General features: G+C 53.3%; 2 protein-coding genes across 2 annotated transcripts in view; both read right to left on the bottom strand.

Moving 5' to 3' along the window:
* The window catches only part of LOC136569892 (IQ motif and SEC7 domain-containing protein 2-like), a 33,820-nt gene extending 31,113 nt beyond the window's left edge, over positions 1-2,707 (bottom strand). Inside the window, 2 exon segments of the mRNA XM_066570246.1 lie at positions 2,481-2,647; positions 2,650-2,707. Coding sequence (XP_066426343.1) covers positions 2,481-2,647; positions 2,650-2,707 — 225 coding nt within the window.
* A 3,251-nt stretch (positions 2,708-5,958) lies between these two features.
* SMC1A (structural maintenance of chromosomes 1A) overlaps positions 5,959-14,461 on the bottom strand; it is a 51,282-nt gene continuing 42,779 nt past the window's right edge. The window contains exons 23-25 of the mRNA XM_066570334.1: positions 13,668-13,737; positions 11,654-11,764; positions 5,959-7,440 (exon numbers count right to left, since the gene is read on the bottom strand). Coding sequence (XP_066426431.1) covers positions 7,357-7,440; positions 11,654-11,764; positions 13,668-13,737 — 265 coding nt within the window. The 3' untranslated portion in view covers positions 5,959-7,356. The remainder of the gene's footprint in view (positions 7,441-11,653; positions 11,765-13,667; positions 13,738-14,461) is intronic.

Here is a 14,461-nt window from a genome sequence, read left to right as displayed (position 1 = left end):
ATGCCCAAATCCGGCATTTTTGGCAGATCCCAGGTTCTCAAATCCCACATCCTCGATTTTGGGGCTGTGTTCCTGAACCCCCGGGCATCCCTGGGACCCCCCTGACCTGCCCCAAATGGCCCTGGGACCCCTGACTCAGTCTGGGCATCCCTGAGAGCCCCTTGGGGGTCCTGAGACCCCTGCCCTGGTCTGGACCGTCCTGGGACCCCCCTGACCCAGCCCCAAATGGCCCTGGGGGACCCCTGCCCTGGGGGACCCCCTGACTTGATCCCACAAGGTCCAGGACCCCCTGCCCTGCCCCAAACGGCCCTGGGACCCCCACCCCAACCCCAAGAGCCCCCAGTGGGGGTCCCTGGTTAATTTTCCTCCCAATTTTTGTCTCTAGACCCCCCCCCCCCCCGCAATTCGGGGGTCCCTGGGCCACAGCCCCCTATGACCCCCATGACCCCCCAACCCACTCAGGACCCCCCCAAATCCCCCTGTGCAGCCCCTACACCCCAAATCCAGGCTCCTCACCCCTCTAAGCCCCCTCCCCACTCCATGAACCCCCCAAAATTGGGGTCCCCCCTACACGAGCCCCTCCCCAGAATCCCCTCTCTGCCTCCAAACCCGGGGCTCACCCCAACCCCTCCCCACCCCAAATTTGGGGGTCCCCGCCCCATGACCCCCTCCCCACTCCCAAAATCGGGGTCTCTGTCCTGTGACCTGCACCCCCAATCCTGGGCTCCCCACGACCCCCCAGAACCCCTCCCCAACTCCGGGGGTCTCCATCCCCACGACCCCCCCAATTCACCCTCCCCACCCAGACCCCAGTCCCGGTGACCCCTCAGTGACCCCACCCCCCCACCGTGACCCCCCCGTGACCCCGAGCTTCTGCCCCCCCCCCCCAAAACAACGCCCCCCACCCCATAACCCCTGTGCCCCCCTCCTGGTGCCCCATAACCCACAGCCCCTATGCCCCATAACCCCCCAAACCGCCCCATAACCCACAGCCCCTATGCCCCATAACCCCCCCCATAACCCACAGCCCCTATGCCCCATAACCCCCCCCATAACCCACAGCCCCTATGCCCCATAACCCCCCAAACCCCCCCATAACCCACAGCCCCTATGCCCCAAACCCCCCCATGTGCCCCCACCCCCTGAACGCCCCCTAAACCCCCACATCTCCCATATCCCCATATCTGCCCCACACCCCCATATCTGCCCCATATTTGCCCCACACCCCCATATCTGCCCCATATCTGCCCCACATCCCTGACACCCCCTATCCCCCCACACCCCCATATCCCCCATATCCCCCATATCCCCCACAGCCCCATCCCCTCGCATCCCAAACCTCCACATCCCCCCACATCCCCCATATGTTCCAAACCCCCACATCTCCCATATCCCCCCCATAGCCCCACATGTCCCACACACCCACAGCCCCATTTCCCCCCCATATCCCCCCCATATCCCCCACGTGTCCCATAGCCCTGCATCCCCCCCATACCCCCCACACCCTCATATTCCCCAATACTCCCCATAGCCCCACATGTCCCATATCCCCCCATAGCCCCACATGTCCCATATCCCCCCATAGCCCCCCATAGCCCCACGTGTCCCATATCCCCCCATAGCCCTATATCCCCCCATATGTTCCATGCTCCCATATCTCCCATATATCCCCATATCCCCCCATAGCCCCACATGTCCCCATATCCCCCCATACCCCCCACACCCCTATATCCCCCCATATATTCCATACTCCCATATCTCCCATATATTCCCCCATACCCCCCTATGTCTCCAGCCCCCATATCCCCCCATATCCCCCACATGTTCCATGTACCCCCCATACCCCCCATACCCCCCATATCCTCCATACTCCCCGTATCTTCCAATGCCCCCATATCCCCCATACCCACCCCATATCCCCCCATATCCCCCATATCCCCATACCCTTATATCCCCCATATCCCTCACAAGTTCCATATCCCCCCCATATCCCCCACACCCCCCATACCTCCCACATGTTCCATACCCCCCATGTCCCCCCATATCCCCCCTACGTCCCCAAACCCCCATAGTCCTCCCCACATCCCCCATGCCCCCATATGTCCCACAGCCCCCATATCCCCCATATATGGGGGTGTCCCTATCCCCATATCCCCCCTACGTCCCCAAACCCCCATAGTCCTCCCCACATCCCCCATGCCCCCCATATGTCCCCTATACCCCCATATCCCCCATATATGGGGGCGTCCCTATCCCCATATCCCCCCCACATCCCCAATACCCCCAAATCCCCCATACCCTCCCATATGTCCCACACCCCCCATAACCCCCCCCAATACCTGGGGGCGTCCCTATCCCCACACCCCCCAATCCCCCCCATATCCCCAATACCCCCACACCTCCAAATCCCCCAAATCCGGGGGCGTCCCTATCCCCGCACCCCCAAGCCCCCCCACACCCCCTCAGCCCCCCCATCTCACCGGGTGCCGGGGGGTGCCGGCGTTGCCCCCCGCCCCTCGCTGCCGCAGGTGCCGGTTCTCCCGGGCCAGGCGCTGCAGTTGCCCCTCGAGCTGCGCGATGCGGCGGCGCTGCGAGGCCAGGAGATGTCGCTGAGTCGCGATAATCCGGTTGAGCTCCAGCAGGTACTAGCGCGGTCGGGGGGCTCGGAACCCCCCGGGGGGGCCCCGCCGCCCCCCGCGCCCTCCATCCACCCCCCCCCCCCCACGGGAGGGAAAAAAAATTAAAAAAAAAAAAAAAAGTGGGGAGGGGGCGAGGGTGGGGGTGGGGGGGGGTCAAGGAGGGGGGGCTGGCATGGGGTGGGGGGGGGGCAGTGAAATTAAATTAAAATTTGGGGTGGGGGGGTGTGAAATTAAAATTAAAAATTGGGGGGGTGTAAAATGTGAAATGGGGGGGGGGGGGTCCGGCAGCCCCGAGGGTGAGGGGGGGTGTGGGGGGGGGTGTGGGGGGCCCTGGATGGGGGGTGGGGGATGGGGGGGCCCGAGTGTGATGGGGGGGGGTGGCCCGGCCGGGGGGTGGCGGTGGCGGGGGGGGTGGGGGGGCGGCTCGGGGGGCCCGATCCGGGCGCGGAGCTCGGAGGGAGGAGGCGAAGCGGGTGGGGGCGGGGCGGGGGGCGGGGTTAAGGCAGCCCCTCCCCCCCTGCCCAAGCCCCACCCCCCCTCCCACCCGGCCATGAACCGCCCCCCCCCCCCCCCCCAAAATGGTGGAGAGTGGGGGGGGGGGGGTGGGGGACACCTCCTCCCCCCTCCCCCCCCATCCCAAAAAGGGACCCCCGCGTCCTGCCCCGCCCCCTTCATTAATCCTAATTAATGGATTTTGGAGGGGGAGGGGGGCTGGGCTTGACCCCCCCCCCCCTCCAAAACTCTTGGGGGACCCCCAGGAGCGCTCCCAGCCCCTCCCCCAACCCCCCCATAACTTTGTGACCCCCCCGCGACCCCCGCTCTGTGACCCCCCCCCGCCCCCCCCCCGTTGTCCCCTCGGTGCCGCCCCCTGCGTGTCCCCCCCGCCCCCCCCCGGTGCCACCCCCTGTCCCCCCCCCCCCCCCCGGCGCTGCCGCCGGCTCAGCCCCGCTCCGTTTCCATGGCAACGGGGCACAAATAACTCGGGCTCTGATTGGGGTTCGGCCGCCGCACGGGGAGGGACCCCGCCCCCCCAGAGCCCCCCCGGACCCCCCCCCAAAGCCCCGGACCCCTCCCAGCGCCCTCAGAGCCGCGCGGAACCCCCAGAGAGCTCCAGAGCCCCCCGAAGCCCCTCCGGACCCTGCCGGGACCCCCCCAAATCCCCTCAGAACCCCCCCGGACCCCCCAAACCCCCGAGACCCCTCCCAGTGCCCTCAGACCCCCGCGGACCCCCCAAAGACCCCCAAGTGCCCTCAGACCCCCCCTCTCAGGCCCCCAAAAGCCTCCCCCGGACCTCCCCAACGCCCCCAGACCCCCCCCATTTCCCTCAGCCCCCCCAAAGCCCCCTCTGGACCCCCAGACCCTGCCGGGATGCCCCCAAATCCCCCAGACCCCTCCCAGCACCCCCATTCACCTCAGAGCCCCCCAGACACCCCCAAAGCCCCGGAGAGCGCCCAGACCCCTCCCAGCCCCTGCCCAGACCCCCCCAAAGCCCCCTCCGGACCCCCCCCAGCACCCCCAGACCCCCCCTCCCCTCAAGACCCTGCCGGGACCCCCCAAAACCCCTCAGAGCCCCCGAGAGCCCCGGACCCCTCCCACAGCCCAAGGGCTGTGACCCCTCCCCACCCCGGGTCCCTATGGATCCCATGCAGCCCCTATAGATCCCCTGTAAAACCCTATGGATCCCCTATGGATCCCCTATAGCCCCTTCCTATACCCCCCTAGATCCCCTACAGACCCCATATAGCCCCTATAGATCCTCTAACAGAACCCCTAGAGTTCCCCTATAGCCCCCCATAGATCCCCTATAGTTCACCCATAGCCCCTAGAGATCCCCTATAGATCCCCTATAGCCCCCCATAGATCCCCTATAGCCCCTTCTATACCCCCTAGATCCCCTAGAGATCCCCTAATAAACCCCTAGAGTTCCCCTACAGATCTCCTATAGCCCCCTATGGATCCCCTATAGCCCCTTCTATACCCCCTAGAGATCCCCTAATAAACCCCTAGAGTTCCCCTAACGATCCCCTATGGATCCTACAGATCCCCTATAGCCCCCCATAGATCCCCTATAGTTCACCCATAGATCCCCTATAGAACCCCCCTAGATCCCCTATAGCCCCCTAGAGATCCCCCATAGCCCCTTCTACACCCTCCAAGATCCCCTATGGATCCCCCATAACCCCCCATAGATCCCCTACCGCACCTATAGAACCCCTATCGCCCCCATAGATCCCCTATAGATCCGCTATGGATCCCTATACATCCTCCATAGATCCCCTACAGCCCCCCTACAACCCCTATAGAACCCCTTATAGATCCCCCTATACCCCCCATAGCTCCCCTATAAATCCCCCATCGATCCCCTATAGATCCCCTATAGCCTGTATGGATCCCCCCGAGATCCCCTCTAGATCCCCCCCAGCCACTATAGACCCCCAATAGCCCCTATAGATCCCATATAGATCCCCTATAGCCCTACAGACCCCATAGATACTACAGACTCCCTATAGCCCCTATAGATCCCCTATAGATCCCCTACAGCCCATACAGATCCCCTACAGCCCCCATATAGGTCCCCTATAGATTGCTATAGATCCCTTAGAGATCCCCTATAGATCCCCTACAGCCCCTATAGACACTACAGACCCCCTATAGATGCTATAGATCCCCCATAAATCCCCCTATAGCCCCATTATAGATCCCCCATAGATCCCCCATAGCCCCCTATAGCCCCCTACAGATCCCCCATAAATCCCCTATAACCCTACAGACCCCCTATAGATGCTATAGATCCCCTAGAGATCCCCTATAGCCCCATTATAGATCCCCTATAGAACCCTACAGATTCCCCACAGATCCCCCATAGCCCCCCCATAGATCCCCATAAATCCCCTACAGCCCATACAGATCCCCCATAGAACCCCATAGATCCCCTACAGATCCCCTATAGATCCCCTACAGATCCCCTATAGATCCCCCATAGATCCCATACCGATCCCCTATAGATCCCCTATAGATCCCATACAGATCCCCTATAGATCCCCCATAGATCCCCCATAGATCCCCTATAGATCCCCTATAGATCCCATACAGATCCCCCATAGATCCCCCATAGATCCCCCATAGATCCCATACAGATCCCCCATAGATCCCCCATAGATCCCCCTCCCCCCCCCTTGATTTTAATTTTGATTTTAATTAATTTTTAATTTAATTCATTTAATTTTCATTAATTTTTATTTTATTTTATTTTATTTTATTTCCATTTGCCTTCCCCAAATCCGGGGAAATTCCATAAAAACCGCGGGGGGGGGGGGGGGGAAGGGGAGGGGACACCCCAAAATCGGGGGGGTGCAAAGGGGACCCCAAAAGTTGGGGGGGGGACGGGGGAGAGACCCCAAATTTGGGGGGGTCCCCAATTTTTGGAGATTCCCACCCCCCACCCAAGGGACTTTTGGAAGGACCCCAAAATTTGGGGTGGGGGCACCCAGGGACCCCAAAATTTGGGGGGGTCCTCACCCCCACCTAAAGGGACCTTGGAGGGACCCCAAATTTGGGGGGGGTCCCCAATTTTAGGGGGTTCCCCACCCAAGGGACTTTAGGGGGGACCCCAAAATTTAGGGGTGGGGTCCAGGACCCCATAAAGGAAACCCCAAAATTTGGGGGGGGGGGTCCCGGGAATTTGGGGGGAGGGCGGCACCACCCAGGGACCCCAACATTTGAAGTGGGGGGGGGGAAGGGGGTCCCAGGGATTTTGGGGGATCCTGAGGAGTTTTTGGGGCCACGATGATTTTGGGGGGGGTCCCCAGGATTTTGGGGTCCCCGGGATTTTGGGGTCCTGATGAATTCGGAGGGGGTCCTGAGGATTTTGGGGGGTCCTGGGAATTTGGGGTCCCCAGGATTTTTTGGGGAGGGGTCCCGGGATTTGAGGGGTCCTGGGGAGGGGTCCCAAAAATTTTGGGGTCCTGAAGATTTTGGTGGGGGGGTCCCAGGATTTTGGGGTCTCGATGATTTTGGGGGGGGGGGTTCATGATGAATTTGGGGGGGGGTCCTCAGGATTTTCTGGGGGGTTCCCCAAGACTTTGGGGTCACGATGATTTTGGGGGGGTTCCCCAGGATTTTGGGGTCCCTGGGATTTTGGGGGGGGGGGTTCATGATGAATTTGGGGGGGTCCCCGGGATTTTGGGGTCTTGATTATTTTGGGGGGGGGGTCCCCAGTATTTTGGGGGGTTCATGATAAATTTGGGGGGGGGTCCCAGGATTTTCTGGGGGGTTCCCCAAGATTTTGGGGTCTCGATGATTTTGGTGGGGGTTCATGATCAATTTGGGGGGGGTCCTGGGATTTTGGGGTCCCCGGGATTTTGGGGGGGGGGGTCCCGAGGATTTTGGGATGGGGTCCCCAGGATTTTTTAGGGTCACGATGATTTTAGGGGGTCCCTGGGGATTTTGGGGGGGGTCCCTGGGATTTTGGGGTCCCCCGATGATTTTGGGGGGGTTCATGATGAGTTTGGGGGGGGTCCCGGGGATTTTGGGGTCCCCGGGGATTTTGGGGGGGGGTCCCTGGGATTTTGGGGTCCCCCGATGATTTTGGGGGGGTTCATGATGATTTTGGGGGGGTCCCCGGGATTTTGGGGGGGTTCATGATGAGTTTGGGGGGGGGGTCCCGGGGATTTTGGGGTCCCCGGGATTTTGGGGTCCCCCGGGATTTTGGGGGGGGTCACTGCTCGTTGGGGTTGGGGTTGGTGTCCGGGTACTTGGTGAGGTCAAAGGTCAGCACTTTGCTGATGACGCAATCGCCTTGCTGGGGGGGGGGGAGGGGCGGGGTCACAGCCCGGCCTGGGACCCCCCCCCCCCCCAAAATCCCTGTGACCCCAAAATGCCCCTGAACCCCCCCCCCCAAAAAGACCCCAACCCCAAAAACCCAACCCCAAAAACCCAACCCCAAAAACCCCCAAAAAACCCCAACCCCCAAAAAAAACCCCAAAAACCCAAACCCCAAAACCCCACCCCAAAAACCCAACCCCAAACCCCCCCCCCAATGGGGACCCCACCCCCCCCCCCCCCCAAATTTTGGGGTTTTTTGAGACCCCCCCCCCGTCCCCCCTCCCCCTCAGTTTTGGGGTATTTTGGGATAATTTTGGGGATATTTTGGGATAATTTTGGGGATATTTTTGGGGATTTTTTGAGGTGTTTTGGGGATATTTTTGGGGATTTTTTGGGGTATTTTGGGGATTTTTTGGGGTATTTTGGGGATATTTTGGGGGTATTTTGGGGATATTTTTTTGGGATTTTTTGGGGGGATTATTTAGAGATTTTCGAGGTATTTTGGGATATTTTTGGGGTGATATTGTGGGGTATTTTGGGGGATTATTTAGGGATATTCGAGGTATTTTGGGGTATTTTAGGGTAATATTGGGGGATTTTAGGGTAATTTTGGGGGATTTTAGGATAATTTTGGGGGATTTAAGGTATTTTCAGGGGTTATTTTGGGGTTATCTTGCAGATATTTTGGGGGTATTTTGGATACTTGAGGTATTTTTGGGGCATTTCTGGGGGTGTTTTGTGTTTTGGGGTATTTAGGGGCAACTTTGTGCATTTCAGGGGTATTTTGGGGTATTTTGGGTGTTTTAGGGGTATTTCTAGGGATTTCAGGGGTATTTTGGGGTATTTTGGGTGTTTTAGGGGTATTTCTGGGGATTTCAGGGGTATTTTGGGGTATTTTTTGGTGGTTTAGGGGTATTTCTGTGGGGTTTTTATTTAGGGGTATTTTTTGGTATTTCTGGGGTATTTTTGAGTATTTCTGTGCATTTCTGGGGTATTTTTTGTGTATTTTGGGTATTAAGGGGTATCTTTCTGCATTTCAGGGCTATTTTGGGGTATTTTGTGTGTTTAGGGGTATTTGGGGTATTTTTAGGTATTTTTTGTGTGTTTCAGGGGTATTTCTACGGATTTCAGGGGTATTTTTTGGGTATTTCTGGGGGTTTTAGGGGTATTATTGGATGGGTTCCTTTTGGTATTTATGGAGGGGTTTTTGGGGTATTTTTTTGTATTTATGGGGTTATTTTTGGGGTATTTTTTGGTATTTCAGGGCTATTTTTGGGGTATTTCTGGGTATTTCAGGGGTATTTTTTGGGACCTTTTGGTATTTATGGGGTTCTTTTTGGGGTATTTTTGTGCATTTCATGGGTATTTTTTTGTATTTTTTTGTATTTCAGGGGTATTTTTTTTGGTATTTCAGGGGTATTATTGGGTGGGACCTTTTGGTATTTATAAGGTTATTTTTTGGGGTCTTTTTTGGCATTTCAGGAGTATTTTTTTGTATTTCTGGGTTTTTCAAGGGTATTTTTTGGGTATTTCAGGAGTATTTCAGGGATATTATTGGTGGGTACCTTTTGGTATTTATGGGGTTATTTTTGGGGTATTTTTTGTATTGCTGGGCATTTCAGGAGTATTTTTTGATACCTTTTGGTATTTATGGGTTATTTTTTGGAGTATTTTTGTGCATTTCCGGGGTATTTTTTTTTTGTATTTTTTTGTATTTCAGGGCTATTTTTGGGTATTTCTGGGTATTTCAGGGGTATTATTGGGTGGGACCTTTTGGTATTTATGGGGTTATTTTTGGGGTATTTTTTTGGCATTTCAGGGGTATTTTTTGGTATTTCTGGGTTTTTCAAGGGTATTTTTTGGGGGTATTTCAGGGGTACTATTGGGTGGGACCTTTTGGTATTTATGGGGTTAATTCTGGGGTAGTTTTTGGTATTTCTGGGCATTTCAGGGGTATTTTTTGGTACCTTTTTGGTATTTATGGGGTTGGTTTTGGGGTATTTTTGTGCATTTCAGGGCTATTTTTGGTGGGTTTTTTTTGTATTTATGGGGTTATTTTTGGGGTATTTTTTGGTATTTCAGGGCTATTTTGGGGTATTTCTGGGTATTTCAGGGGTATTATTTGGGACCTTTTGGTATTTATGGGTTATTTTTTGGGGTATTTTTGTGCATTTCATGGGTATTTTTTTGTATTTTTTGGTATTTCAGGGGTATTATTGGTGGGTACCTTTTGGTATTTATGGGGTTATTTTTGGGGTATTTTTTTGGCATTTCAGGGGTATTTTTTGGTATTTCTGGGTTTTTCAAGGGTATTTTTTGGGGGTATTTCAGGGGTACTATTGGGTGGGACCTTTTGGTATTTATGGGGTTAATTCTGGGGTAGTTTTTGGTATTTCTGGGCATTTCAGGAGTATTTTTTGGTACCTTTTGGTATTTATGGGGTTCTTTTTGGGGTATTTTTGTGCATTTCAGGGCTATTTATGGGGTTATTTTTGGGGTTTTTTTGTGCATTTCAGGGGTTATTTTTGGGGTATTTTTTGGTATTTCAGGGCTATTTTTGGGTATTTCAGGGGTATTTCTGGGGTATTATTGGGTGGGACCTTTTGGTATTTATGGGGTTATTTTTGGGGTATTTTTTTGGCATTTCAGGGGTATTTTTTGGTATTTCTGGGTTTTTCAAGGGTATTTTTTGGGGGTATTTCAGGGATATTATTGGTGGGTACCTTTTGGTATTTATGGGGTTATTTTTGGGGTAGTTTTTGGTATTTCTGGGCATTTCAGGGGTATTGTTTTGGTACCTTTTTGGTATTTATGGGGTTGGTTTTGGGGTATTTTTGTGCATTTCAGGGCTATTTTTGGTGGTTTTTTTTTGTATTTATGGGGTTATTTTTGGGGTATTTTTTGGTATTTCAGGGCTATTTTGGGGTATTTCTGGGTATTTCAGGGGTATTATTTGGGACCTTTTGGTATTTATGGGTTATTTTTTGGGGTATTTTTGTGCATTTCATGGGTATTTTTTTGTATTTTTTGGTATTTCAGGGGTATTATTGGTGGGTACCTTTTGGTATTTATAAGGTTATTTTTTGGGGTCTTTTTTGGCATTTCAGGGGTATTTTTTTGTATTTCTGGGTTTTTCAAGGGTATTTTTTGGGTATTTCAGGAGTATTTCAGGGATATTATTGGTGGGTACCTTTTGGTATTTATGGGGTTATTTTTGGGGTATTTTTTGGTATTTCAGGGCTATTTTTTTGGTATTTCTGGGCATTTCAGGGATATTATTGGGTGGGACCTTTTGGTATTTATGGGGTTATTTTTGGGGTATTTTTTTGTATTTCAGGGCTATTTTTGGGTATTTCAGGGGTATTTCTGGGGTATTATTGGGTGGGACCTTTTGGTATTTATGGGGTTATTTTTGGGGTATTTTTTTGGCATTTCAGGTGTATTTTTTGGTATTTCTGGGTTTTTCAAGGGTATTTTTTGGGGGTATTTCAGGGGTATTATTGGGTGGGACCTTTTGGTATTTATGGGGTTATTTTTGGGGTATTTTTTGTATTTCTGGGCATTTCAGGGGTATTTTTTGGTACCTTTTGGTATTTATGGGGTTGGTTTTGGGGTATTTTTGTGCATTTCAGGGCTATTTTTGGGTATTTTTTGTATTTATGGGGTTGGTTTTGGGGTATTTTTTTTGTATTTCAGGGCTATTTTTGGGTATTTCAGGGATATTTCAGGGGTATTATTTGGTACCTTTTGGTATTTATGGGTTCTTTTTTGGGGTATTTTTGTGCATTTCAGGGGTTATTTTTGGGGTATTTTTTTGTATTTCAGGGCTATTTTTGGGTATTTCTGGGTTTTTCAAGGGTATTTCTTGGGGGTATTTCAGGGGTATTATTGGGTGGGACCTTTTGGTATTTATGGGGTTCTTTTTGGGGTATTTTTGTGCATTTCAGGGCATTTCAGGGGTATTGTTTTGGTACCTTTTGGTATTTATGGGGTTATTTTGGGGTATTTTTGTGCATTTCTGGGGTATTTTTTGGTATTTCTGGGTTTTTCAAGGGTATTTTTTGGTAATTCAGGGGAATTTAGGGATATTTTGGGGTATTTAGGGCTATTTCAGGGCAATCAGAGGCCGTTTTTAGGGATTTTTTTGCCATTTCGGGGGGTTTTGGGGCGGTTTTTGGGGTTTTCGGTACCTCGGGGTAGACGCCGATCAGGCTCTGGGCCTTGGTGTAAAATTCCTCCTTGAGGGAGATGACGATGGCCTGGAAGTTGGCAGCCGACTGCTCCTTGATGTAATTGGCCACCTGGGGACCCCAAAAACGCACTCGGAACCCCAAAAAATGGGTTGGGCACCCCAAAAAACCCACCCAGCACCCCCAAAAAATGGACACGGAACTTCAAAAAAACAGAGCTGGAACCTCAAAACTGAACCTAAAAATTCAAAAAATGGGCTTGGCACCCCAAAAACCAGACCTGGCACCCCAAAAACCAGACCTGGAACCCCCCAAAATGGGTCTGAAACATCAAAAATGGACTTGGCACCCCAAAAATGGAGCTGAAACATCCAAAAATGGACTCGGCACCCCCAAAAAAATGAACCTAGAAGCCCAAAACATGGACTTTGTACCCCAAAAAAACAGACCTGGAACCCCAAAAACCGGCTTGGCACCCCAAAAATGGACCTAGGACCTCAAAAAACAGATCTGGAACCCCCAAAAATGGAGCTGAAACCTCAAAAAATGAACCTAGAAATTCAAAAAATGGACTTGGCACCCCCAAAAAATGAACCTAGAAGCCCAAAACATGGACTTTGTACCCCAAAAACCAGGCCTGGAACCCCAAAAACTGGCTTGGCACCCCAAAAAATGGATCTGGAACTTCAAAAAATGAACCTAGAAATTAAAAAAATGGACTTGGCACCCCCAAAAATGAACCTAGAACCCCCCAAAATGGAGCTACATGGACTTTGTACCCCAAAAAAACCATCTTGGCACCTCAAAACTGACCCTGACACCCCAAAAAATGGACTGGGCACCTCGAAAACCAGACCTGGAACCCCCAAAAATGGAGCTGAAACCTCAAAAAATGAGGCTAGAAATTCAAAAAATGCACTTGGCACCCCAAAAATTCACCTGGCACCCCAAAAAAATGGACCTAGAAACTCACAAAATTCACTTGGCACCCCCGAAATGGGGATGGCACCCCAAAAAACGCACTTGGCACCCCAAAACAATGAACCTCAAACCTCAAAAAATGGACCTGGCACCCCAAAAACCGAACCTGAGACCCCCAAAAATGGGGTGGGACACCCCAAAATTGGGAGGGGACTGAAAAATCAGCTCCAAGAGGGTGAAAATGAGATTGGGGGGACCCCAAAATGGGGAGGGGACCCCCAAATTGGGTGGGGCATCCCCAAAATTGGGGTGCAGAACCCCAAAATTTGGAGCTAACGGGGACAAAATCCCTCCCTGGGGCACAGAAATGGGGCTGGGGGAGGTTGGGGTGACACCCCCAGACCCCAAAACTTTAAAGGGGGAACCCCAAAATTGGGGTGGGGGACCCCAAAATTGGGATGGGGAACCCCTAGAATTGAAAACTGGGGAGGAGAACACCCCAAAAATGGGGTGGGGAGCCCCAAAATTTGGGGGTGAGGGCAGAAAAATCGGCTCCAAGAGGGAGAAAATGAGATTGGGGGGACCCCAAAATCACATGAGGGGACCCCAAAAAATGGGGAGTGGAACCACAAAAAAGGGGAGGGGACCCCCAAAGTGGGTGGGGCATCCCCAAAATTGGGGTGCAGAACCCCAAAATTTGGAGCTAAGGGGGACAAAATCCCTCCCTGGGGCATAGAAATGGGGCTGGGGGAGGTTGGGGTGACACCCCCAGACCCCAAAACTTTATAGGGGGAGCCCCAAAATTGGGGTGGGGGACCCCAAAATTGGGATGGGGAACCCCTAGAATTGAAAACTGGGGAGGAGAACACCCCAAAAATGGGGTGGGGAGCCCCAAAATTTGGGAGTGAGGGCAGAAAAATCGGCTCCAAGAGGGAGAAAATGAGGCTGGGGGGAGCCCCAAAATCACATGAGGGGAACCCAAAAAAGGGGGAGGGGACCCCAAAAAAGGGGAGGGGACCCCAAAAAAGGGGAGGGGCCCCCCAAAAAGGGGAGGGGACCCCCCAAAAAGGGGAGGGGCCCCCCAGGTTCCCACCTTGCCGATGTTGGTGTTGTCCAGCGCGGCGTCGATCTCGTCCAGCACGAAGAACGGGGCCGGTTTGTAACTGGGGGGAAACTGGGCTGAGACCCCGAAACTGGGACACCCCAAAAGTGGGGAACCCCGAAAATGGGGCACCCCGAAATTGGGACACCCTGAAAATGGGGAACCCCAAAAGTGGGGAACCCCAAGAAGGGACATCCCAAAAATGGGGCACCCCGAAAGAGGGGAACCCCAATAATGACACCCTAAAAGTGGGGAACCCTGAAACTGGGCTGAGACCCCGGAACTGGGGAACCCCGAAAAGGGACACCCCGAAAATGGGGAACCCCAAATTGGGGAAGCCCGAAAATGGGGCACCCCAAAACTGGGCTGAGACCCCAAAACTGGGATGTCCCAAAAGTGGGGAACCCCGAAAAGGGACACCCCGAAATTGGGCTGAGACCCCAAAAGTGGGGAACCCCAAAAAGGGACACCCCGAAATTGGGCTGAGACCCCAAAACTGGGACACCCCAAAAGTGGGGAACCCCGAAACTGGGGCACCCCAAAAGTGGGGAACCCCAAAAATGACACCCCGAAATTGGGCTGAGACCCCAAAAGTGGGGGACCCTGAAAGAGGGGAACCCCAAAAGTGGGGCACCCTGAAACTGGGGAACCCCAAAACGGGGACACCCCAAAATTGGGCTGAGACCCCAAAAGTGGAGAACCCCAGAAGTGGGGAACCCTGAAACTGGGGCATTCCAAAATTGGGGCACCCTGAAGCCAGGACACCCCAAAACTGGGATGCCCCA

This window comes from Molothrus aeneus, unplaced genomic scaffold (assembly GCF_037042795.1).
Source record: "Molothrus aeneus isolate 106 unplaced genomic scaffold, BPBGC_Maene_1.0 scaffold_30, whole genome shotgun sequence".
Taxonomy (NCBI): domain Eukaryota; kingdom Metazoa; phylum Chordata; class Aves; order Passeriformes; family Icteridae; genus Molothrus; species Molothrus aeneus.
Note: the sequence above shows the minus strand (reverse complement) of the source record. Positions and strands in the feature narration are given on the sequence as shown.